Below are 10,828 nucleotides of genomic sequence, written 5' to 3'. Positions count from 1 at the left end.
TGGCCGCCAGGTGATGCCGTTAGGGACTCCGCCTTGAGCCATCTAGCCTTTATACATATCTATGGGCTATACCTTTTTTTAAGCATCCGCATCCGGCTTGCGCGCGCATGCTTCCACGCAGCTTTCCAAGAATACTCCCCGCGGCTACACGCGGATGGCCGCGTTCGACACTATACGCAATACAAATGATTTCTTATTCAAATTATTACTCTACCAGGCTGTTAGGGCAGCACTGATTTGGTGACATTTACAGTACATTAAAACATTAGGATAGGTGAAAAAAGTAACCGATCCACCATTGCAAACACAGTTTAGAACAAACAACAAGACAACAAAGAACAGGAATTAAACATTATGTTAACGAAAATGCTCCACAGCTTTCTGTTTTTGGAAGAAGTAAAAATTAAAGAAGAAAAACGATAGTGTGTGTGCAAATTCTGTCTATTTTCTTTCTATAATTGTTTGTAGTGGAGTGTCCTGTCTAAATATTTTCACGCGCATCTGCTGTTGTACGCGCACCGTCCACGGCCACCCTCCTGATGACCAAAATGACGGAAAGTGGACGGCGCACCGCGCGCATATGTGGATGTCCCTAGTATACTTTCAGCTTTAACTGGAATCAGCTGAAAGATACTGACAGTAAACACCAAAAATGTACGTTTATACACTTTTGTTAGTTCTTGTTGTCAGTTATTTTCACATTTTTTTACAAATTAAATGCGATAACTTTTATTAAATTTATAATAATAATACTTAAACAATTGCATTACACAATAAATAATCAACAGAAATTAAAGTTGTTTTGTTCTCTTTATCATCAACTAATACAATAAACATGACAAAGCAAGAAACAGTAAGAAATTAGACTTTACAGTACAATTAATAAAGCCACACAGGTGTAAGGGTTTATGACGAATCTGCGTCGCCATAGCAACGCTTTGGGGAACCCCTCGGCGTGATCTGAAGCACGTGTAACACATAATCGATAATTTGATGATTGGATATAGGCTGGATGCAGTGCAGACCAGGGGTATAAGAAGCCATCCCATACAAACACTTTTAGTGCCTCAGCAAGTGACTGCGTGTACGTTTGCATAAATCTGACGTATGTTTAAGAAGTTCAAGTATGTGTATCTCCCTGTCGGCACAACATCACAGACAATGTTACACATATGTAGGTGTCTTACAGGGCAGCACGCACAGTTGGTTTTTGAGAAATGTCAGGCTTGCGCCCTCACGGATCCATTCCCACTTCTGTTGAGGCAGAACGGTGACTGCACTCGTAGGAGTCACAATATGATTTCGTGCAGGCGGCGGTATCACCGCCTGCATGTGACTCTATATCACCTGATTAGGAAGGTGCCCTGCGTGAGAGTCACATTTCAGCTGTCTATTTCCGGAGAGATGGATATATATTATGGTATATTTATAATTAGCCTATGGTAGCCTACTGTTTAAGGCTAAACGTGGAGTTTCCACGTGAAGCCTCTTTATACAGTTTGAATGTATTAGATGTAAATACATATAATAATAATAATAATAATAGTAATAATATTATAAGTATATATTTACACCTGTATGTGTAGGCTATGTATGTATATCTTGCCTGTCACAGCCTGCATGAGCTGTGTGTCATTCTTTGATGAGTCAAACAGCGATTGTGTGTCTATGCTGTGTGTTGCTAGTACAGCTATGCACAGCATTAATTCTCCTGATCGGCTGCTTGTGTGCCATAACTCAGATAATGATCTTATGCGTTACGATTCGAGACCATCATCTCCTGAGGCGGGTAACGTCTTAGTTCACGGCACTTACTATTTCTTACTGAAGCAAAGCAGCTCACACCTCATTTAGGGTGCCTGCTTCCCTTAGGTGCGTAGTACAACAGGCAGCCGCAATAAACCTCCACCTGCTGGCTCCAGTAGTGGAGCTTGAACACATTCTTGTGCAGTAGGCTGTAGAACCTCCACATGAAAGAAAAGACAGCTTACAGCCATTACTTTATTGTTCCAAAAAAGGAGGGGACTTGTAATTGTTCATTGATGCAGCTCAGTTTCTTTGCTGTGACTTAAACCGATTGTGATGCAATTAGATCTGAGAACTGATTCCTTACATTAGAGCTTATGTCTCCATTCAACACGGGAGGGTTTTCCGCGAGGGGAAACCCGTCTCGCATGATCAAAGTCACAAATCGCTGGGAAACTCATCATCGGCTATGGTACTTAAATTGCCTTGGGAATGATGGTGGTATGGATTGGACTCTCATTTCCTTACAGACCTGAAGAGACATCACGTGCTTGTCCAGCCAGACATCATATCGGTGGTTTATTGAACAAATTACTAAGGAGGTCTGCAATAAAAGTCACACATCGTTGCCTGCGTGCTCTAATGGTGTGAAAAAAACCTTGGGTTTCTATCCTAAGGCTTGTTTTTGGTGCGTGCTACTGGCGTGTGACAACAGGTGGATCTGTTTGCGTCTCAGGACACCACACACAGCCCAATGTGGCTTTCTCTTCTTTCCCCCAATCACTCTGCCACAGAAGTTCTGGAGGAAGCTTGCCAGAGATATAGTAGCCGTCAGTTTGGCTTCTGAGGAGGCCAGGCTCGTAGGCTCAGGTCTCCCAACTGAGGTTGTGGAGACCATACTTTACTCCTGACAAACCCAGTCAACTGGGTTATGTGGTGCTGAGGATTCTGTAGGAGCAATTCTCTCTGCTGGCTTAACTCCTTCCACTCTTAAGGTTTAGGTGGCAGCAGTCCCTTCCTACCATATTTATTTCGAAGGATGACATGCTTCCAACTGAGGTTGTGGAGACCATATGATTACTCCAGACCTCCCTCAAGTAAAAAGCTTAGGCCTTAACTGGAAAAACTTCACCTCTTGTTGTTCAGCTCACCTGACAGACCCAGTCAACTGCCTCGCCAACGTGGTGCTGAGGTTTCTGCAGGAGCAATTCTCTGTTGGGTTATATCCTTGCAACTTTAAGGTTTAGGTGGCAGCAGTCTCTGCCTACCATACTCCTTTGGAAGTATGTGATGCTACCAACTGAGGTTGTGGAGACCATATGATTACTCCCTCTTTAAGATATAAGTGGCAGCAGTTTCTGCCTACCATACACTTTTGGACTCGCTGAGGGCAGTCTTCATACCAGGCCACCTTAATGTGGCAGATGCCCTGTCGAGACAACAGACATCCCCGGGGAAGTGGAAACTTCATCCAGATTTGCATCCCAGTGTCCGGTTGCATGAAACTCCTTAAGTGAGGGTTTCCCTGAGGGGAAAAAATCCCTGAGGTAAGGGATTTATTTAAGAGCGTTGCAGCAAAGGTCTTAACTGTCACCCTTACCTTAAGTTTTTATACTAAGTATTTTACGGTAGTCTCTGCCAAAACACGGATGCAGAGAAGCGTTGCTATAGTTACAAAATCTCACAGCGTAAACAAATCAACGCTCGACAGATGGCGGATGTGTGTACAATGAAACATCGCAAATAACAGACTGTAAAGTGCCACGTGTATAAAACCTGAAAGAAATTCAAACTGGAAACACTTTAGATTGACAGACGATCAAACCGCTATTCTCCTAATAAATGCACATCACTTTTCTTGAAGGGATTATTTTGAACGTTAGAAATGCACGTTGGTACTTCATTTTCTTAAATAACCATAAAATCAGCCATTGGGTGTGACGTTAAGGGACCTGTTATAGTCCCTTAAGTTTTTAAGGGAAAATGGGACTTAAGGACTTCGTAGCAACGCATAGCAGAACTTAAGGTAATACTTTAGCATTTAAGGGTTAATACTTCTTGACAGCCTTAAGGTTCACTTAAGGGTTCTACTTGCAACCCATTTTTTATCAAGGGCACCCTTAACCTTATATTTAAGGGATTTCTTAGCTTAAGGACTTTCATGCAACCGGGCACAGGACATCACGCGTTTCTCTGATGGGTTTACTCCTTCCACCATTAAGGTTTATATGGCAGCAATTTCTGCCTACCATACTCCTGTGGAAGGCTCATCAGTGGAAAGACACCCATTAGTGGCTCACTTTCTTCATGGCACTCGCAGGTTGCAACCTGCTAGCTGCACTGGGACCCTGCGGTTGTGTGTAAGGGCTCTTGTTGGCTCCGTTCGAGCCACTTGAGTCTTTACCAGATAGGTTTCTGGCCTTTAAGACTGTGTTCCTTCTGCCATTATCTCTTTAAACCGAGTGGGGGGCCTTCAGGCCCTGTCAGCATCCCCTGCAGGTCTTGAGTTTGCACCAGGGATGGCTAAGGCTTTTCTACATCCAAAGCCAGGTTATGTTCCTAAGGTGCTTAACTATGTGCCGAGGCCCATTGTTCTGCAGGCCCTGTGTCCTCCCACATTCAGGAACACGGACCAGTAAAAGCTAAATGTGGTGTGTCCTGTGCAAGCACTGGATACATATGTTCACAGGACTGCTCAGTGGAGGAAGTCTGAGCAGTTATTTGTGTGCTTTGGTTCACCCAGAAAAGGTTTTCCGGCAACCAAGCAGAGTTTGAGTAGATGGATAGTGGATGCTATCTCAATGGCTTATGTACATCAGGGCATACCCTCACCCGTCATTGAGGGCCCACTCTACCCACGGTATGGCTGCCGCAAAGGCCCTAGAATCAGGTACTTCACTGCAGCCCTGCGTTCCAGTTAATTTTTTTATGACCTTCCCTCGCTAACTTCCCTCAGTCTTGTTCACTCGGATGTACATCAATGCTTACGTTGTACGAGTGCCCACTAGTGCTGGAACATTTGAAGTAGGTTCGAATGGATCGCCCTTGCTCAAATGAAAAGTGGAGACCGCCCCCTCCTTCATTTGAACTGTGCAAAGCACGAGCTTCTGAAGTGACGTCACAATCGTGTTGCAATGTGGTAAATAGAGCTGCCTGAAGTGTACATATGAAGTACACTTGCTCCCTTGGTCAAAATTGAGGGAGCAAGGGTCTGTCCATATAAACTTCCCTTGTCCACTTGACGAAGTGGGACGCACTTCAAAATGGTGACAGGGATTCCCTCGAGGGGAAGTGTTTAGGGAAGTTTGCAAGTGCGTGTCTAATACTGGAGTGGAACGCATTCCGGGACGTATGTGATGCGGCCAGTTGGTCTTCACTGCTCACCTTTGTTAGACTTTATAATTTAGACCTAGAACCCTCTTTAGTGTCCCAGGTTCTTTTGCCTTGACTGTGTTCAGTTATACATGCTACAGGCATTTGGTATTATGAAAACGTGGGCATCTCGTTCCCCAAAGCATTGCTATGGCAACGCAGCTCGAGTTCCTCAAAAGGGAATGTCTCAGGTTACGTATGTAACACTGGTTCCGTGAGAAGGGAACAAGACACTGCGTCTCCATGCCGTACTTTCTGCATCTTTGTAAGCACTTGCTTTGGCACTTGGTAGTGTGTGTGTTTGTATGGGATTCCTTATTATACCCCTAAATCATCGAATTATTGATTATGTGTTACACATGCTTCAGATCAGTCACTCCGAGCCATTCCCCAAAGCATTGCTATGCCGACGCAGCATCTCAGTCTCTTCTCAGGGAACCTGGGTTACATACCAGAGACGTTTACTAACCTAGCATGGAGTGTATAGAAACTAACATAATGGGGTGGTTTCCCGGACAGGGATTAGCTTAAGCCAGGACTAGACCTTAGTTTAATTAGGAAATATAACTAGTTTTAATAAACATGCGTTACTAAAAACATTACTTGTGTGCATTTTGAGGCAAAACAAAGGGCATGGATGTATTTTAAGATATGTCCGTTCAAGTTGTTTTCAGTTTGTACAGCCCTTACATTTATTTTAGTCTAGGACTAGTCTAATCCCTGCCCGAGAAACCGCACCTTAGTGTACTTCTATGGGTAACATTATGTCAACTGTGTATCTCACTATCGAACAATCCTCAAAATATCTTCCTTCGTGTTCATCAGAACAAATAAATTTATACAGGCTTTGAACAACATGAGTAAATAATGACAGAATTTTCATTTTTGCATTCACTATCCCTTTAAGGACTTCACAACTTAAAATAAAACTCTAGTAAGCTTTGAAATAGGGGACTTTTAAGTCATTTTTCGTCCTCCATAATACAGTACTGTTAGATCAATCTGAAAAACCTGAACAGCACTGTTTTATTTCATTTTTATGTTTGTTCTGTTGTATTTATCTCCGATATTGCTCATAATATGATTATTTGTTCTTATTTTACTGTTAACTTTTAACAATATTTAAAACTTTATACAAGTTTTTGGTGTCACCTTATTAAAGTTCTCTCTAGTATGAATTCTCTGATGGGATTTTAAGGAACATGACTGAGCAAACGTCTTGTCACACTGAGAACATTTGAAAGGTTTTTCACCTGTATGAATTCTCTGGTGATTTAGTAAGTGAACCCGTTGATTAAAACTCTTCCCACAGACACTACAGTGATGAGGTTTCTCTCCAGTGTGAACTCTTTGATGAACTATTAATTGAGATGAATTAGAGAAGCTCTTTCCACATTGAGAGCAGACGTAAGGTTTCTTTCTTTTATGAACTCTCTGATGGACTTTTAAGGCAAATGAATGAGCAAACGTCTTGTCACACTGAGAGCATTTGAAAGGTTTATCACCTGTATGAGTTCGCTCATGATTTAGTAAGCTAGCCTGTTGACTAAAACTCTTCCCACAGACACTACAGTGATAAGGTTTCTCTCCAGTATGAACTCTCAGATGGGTGTTTAAGTGACTTGACTGAGCAAACTTCTTGTCACACTGAGAGCATTTGAAAGGTTTTTCACCTGTATGAAGTCTCTGATGGGCTGTCAAGTGACCTGACTGAGAAAAAGTCTTGTCACACTGAGAGCATTTGAAAGGTTTTTCACCTGCATGAAGTCTCTTATGAATTTTAAGATTGTCTTTGGTTTTAAAGTAATTTCCACATTCAGTGCAGTTGAAAGGCTTTTCACCACTGTGTGTCCTCATGTGAATATTTAGTTTATAGGAAGAGACACAAATCTTCCCACACTGCTCACAGTGAATCTGCATTTTCTTCTTCTTCTTCTTGTCTCTGTGGTCTTCTGAATGAAGTTTCTTCTCTTGTAAGGTAGTAAAGCTGATCTCAGATCTGGTGAAGAGTTTCTGTTCTGTGTGTTTTCTCTCATGTCTCTCTAAATGTCTCTGTGAGCTGAATGTCTTTCCACAGGTGATGCAGGAAAGAGTTTGTGCTGTCAGTCGCTCTTTTGATGTTATTTCTATATCCAGACATGAATCGCTCTTCACATCTGAAAGAAAAGTGAAACAATTAAATAGTCTTTTCACTCTTATTTACACAAAGAAGGATGACTAATTGAGATTCTGTATCTTTTACTAGATTCACACATATGTATAGACAGAAGACAGGTGTCACAAATATGAGCCGCAGTTGTGGACAAATGTGAGGCGAATGCTGCAAGAGAGGGAGCCAAATTGTGCGAAAGAGACAGAGTCTGTGCGCACGAGAGAGAGAGAGAGAGACAAAATTAGGGATCGACCAATATGGATTTTTTTTAGTGCTGATACAGATTTTTTTCATCAGCCTTAAGCCTGTTTCAAACATACTCCGTTTGCTGTGCATTGCTAACCGCTGCTTCTGCATATCAAATGATCATGTGATTGACACTTTCTGTTGAAAAGTGCCTCCTCAATAAACAATATAATAGCCTGCTGTGTTTCTTCACAAAACAATATACAGGGCTCAACACAAATATTTTTTATACTGGCCCGGTCAGGCCAGTGGTTCAGGTTTTCACTTGCCCTGCCAAAGTTTTCACTGCCCCCCCCCCAAAAAAAAAATGTTTTATAAAAATACAGCTTCCAATAAATGTCACAAACAATTGGATCAAATGTCTATTTACCTCCACATATATCAGAAATATAAATAAGCAGGTTAACTTTTGAGGAGAAAATACATGTGACAAGCATGGTTGTACATTATACATTTCCTATTCATTTATACAGTGAGGAAAATAAGTATTTGAACTCCCTGCTATTTTGCAAGTTCTCCCACTTAGAAATCATGGAGGGGTCTAAAAGTCATTGTAGGTGCATGTCCACTGTAAGAGACATAATCTAAAAAAGAAAAATCCAGAAATCACAATGTATGTTTTTTTTAAACTATTTATTTGTATGATACAGCTGCAAATAAGTATTTGAACACCTGAGAAAATCAATGTTAATATTTGGTACAGTAGCCTTTGTTTGCAAATACAGAGGTCAAAGTTTCCTTTAGTTTTTCACCTGGTTTGCACACACTGCAGGAGGGATTTTGGCCCACTCCTCCACACAGATCTTCTCTAGATCAGTCAGGTCTCTGGCCTGTTACTGAGAAACACAGAGTTTGAGCTCCCTCCAAAGATTCTCTATTGGGTTTAGGTCTGGAGACGGCAGAACCTTGATATGCTTCTTACAGAGCTTCTCCTTGGTTATCCTGGCTGTGTGCTTTGGGTCATTGACATGTTGGAAGACCCAGCCTCGACCCATCTTCAATGCTCTAACTGAGGGAAGGACGTTGTTCCCCAAAATCTCGCAATACATGGCCCCGGTCATCCGCTCCTTAATACAGTGCAGTTGCCCTGTCCAATGTGGAGAAAAACACCCCCAAAGCATGATGCTACCACCCCCATGCTTTACTGTAGGGATGGTGTTCTTGGGATGGTACTCATCATTCTTCTTCCTCCAAACACGTTTAGTGGAATTATGACCAAAAAGTTCTATTTTGGTCTTATCTGACCACATGACTTTCTCCCATGACTCCTCTGGATCATCCATGTGGTCATTGGCAAACTTAAGACGGGCCTGGACATGTGCTGGTTTATGTAGGGAAAACTTCCGTGCCATGCATAAATTTAAACCTTGGAAACTGTGGTCCCAGCTCTTTTCAGGTCATTGACCAGCTCTTCCCGTGTATTTCTGGGCTGATTTCTCACCTTTCACTATATACATATATACATATATACACACACATACACACACATACACACACATACATACACATACATACACATACACATATATACACACACCCACACGCACACCCGCACGCACACCCGCACGCACACCCGCCCGCACACCCGCCCGCACACCCGCCCGCACACACACACACACACACACACACACACACTCTCACACTCTCACACTCTCACACTCTCACACTCTCACACTCTCACACTCACACACTCACACACTCACACACTCACACACACTCTCACACTCTCACACTCTCACACTCTCACACTCTCACACTCACACACTCACACACTCACACACACTCTCACACACACTCTCACACACACTCTCACACACTCACACTCACACTCACACTCACACTCACACTCACACACTCACACACTCACACACTCACACACTCACACACTCACACTCACACTCACACTCACACTCACACTCACACACTCACACTCACACTCACACTCACACACTCACACTCACACTCACACTCACACTCACACTCACACTCACACTCTCACACTCTCACACTCTCACACTCTCACACTCTCACACTCTCACACTCTCTCACACTCACACTCTCTCACACTCACACTCTCTCACACTCACACTCACACTCTCACACTCACACTCTCACACTCTCGCACTCTCGCACTCTCGCACTCGCACTCGCACTCACACCCGCACACCCACCCGCAAATGCGCCAAACACGCTGTTCTAACTGCACTAACAAGTCTAAATAAGCCCAATAACAATTGAAAAGACGGTTTTTGGCAGATTGATTACAATTTGTATTACCTTAGTTTAACAAAAAATTCCATGGTTATGGCCTGGACAAATAAGCGCGCTGCACCACATGCGCATGGCTTCTTTTATTCTTTTCTGAACCTCAGCCTGATCGTTGGTGATCGCTGAATAAAACTCCTAAAAATACCACGGAACCACGTCGGCATTATTTAATCCTACCAGTGATCATAACAGCTGCCGTATGCATAGGAATAGCCTACAACTATTTGCAGCTCCCTAAATACAATGGCAAGCAGTTTATAGACGAGGCATTCGCCATTTGCATTTTGTCATTAATCATTTTCCACACAGATTATTTATTTCATCAAGCCTTTGTACTGACCCAACATAAAATCACACATGAATATAAAATAACACATCAGTGAAAATCTCTGTACATGTTTGCACTGAATTAACATGATTTTTTTCTTAAACATACTGAGAATTGCATGATAATTATGCTACAACACAAGTTAAAGGCTTTTCCTGATTCCCTTGCACACATTGGTTCTCTCTCTCGTGCACACATTCATTCTCTCTCTCAAGTTACGAGGTAATTTTATGCCGTTTAATCAAACCCAAAAGTCGCGCGAGCAAGAGATACGAGAGTGCAGAACACTATACGCAAAATACTATTTGCGCAAGGACGCTTTTCTGAGCACACCTCTGCTCAGCGCGCACAAATGTGACCGGTCAGGGAAAGTAGGGACACATATAAGTTATATAAGTTAGGGACATTTTAAGTTATTCACAGTTTCTAAGCTTTCCAACGATGTGTAACGCATGGAAATCTGATAGGATTTGGAGAAGTTGTGGCGATTTGAAGGTAGGGATTCAAAAAATCTTCAAGATGAGAAAACGGCCTGTGACGTTTTTGTTTTCACCTCTGTGTCTGCTGCTAATTTCTGATCAGGAAGTGGTTTGTTTGTTCAAAAGTTTTAGGCTACTTTATTATAAGTATTGCTCTTAACAGTCAGTGTGTTTTATTTTACTAGTGCAGTATTCTGTCCTCAGAGCATAAGCTTTGCCCGCGTGTCGCGAGTCCAT

At 42.4% G+C, this 10,828-nt stretch overlaps 1 protein-coding gene across 3 annotated transcripts in view; it reads right to left on the bottom strand.

Moving 5' to 3' along the window:
• Window positions 1–1,546: 1,546 nt before the first annotated feature.
• The window catches only part of LOC129437115 (uncharacterized), a 135,223-nt gene continuing 125,941 nt past the window's right edge, over window positions 1,547–10,828 (bottom strand). For 2 of the 3 annotated variants that reach the window (XM_073865897.1, XM_073865898.1), the window contains exon 3: window positions 1,548–7,274. In XM_073865897.1, the coding sequence (XP_073721998.1) occupies window positions 6,241–7,274 (1,034 nt within the window). In that variant the 3' untranslated portion in view covers window positions 1,548–6,240. Of the gene's footprint in view, window positions 7,275–10,828 lie in introns of all 3 variants that reach the window. The other variant, XM_073865899.1, reaches the window with a different exon arrangement.

The sequence above is a fragment of the Misgurnus anguillicaudatus genome, unplaced genomic scaffold (assembly GCF_027580225.2).
Source record: "Misgurnus anguillicaudatus unplaced genomic scaffold, ASM2758022v2 HiC_scaffold_33, whole genome shotgun sequence".
In the NCBI taxonomy this organism is placed as follows: domain Eukaryota; kingdom Metazoa; phylum Chordata; class Actinopteri; order Cypriniformes; family Cobitidae; genus Misgurnus; species Misgurnus anguillicaudatus.
The sequence above is the reverse complement of the archived record's forward strand: the minus strand, read 5'-3'. Positions and strand labels throughout refer to the sequence as shown.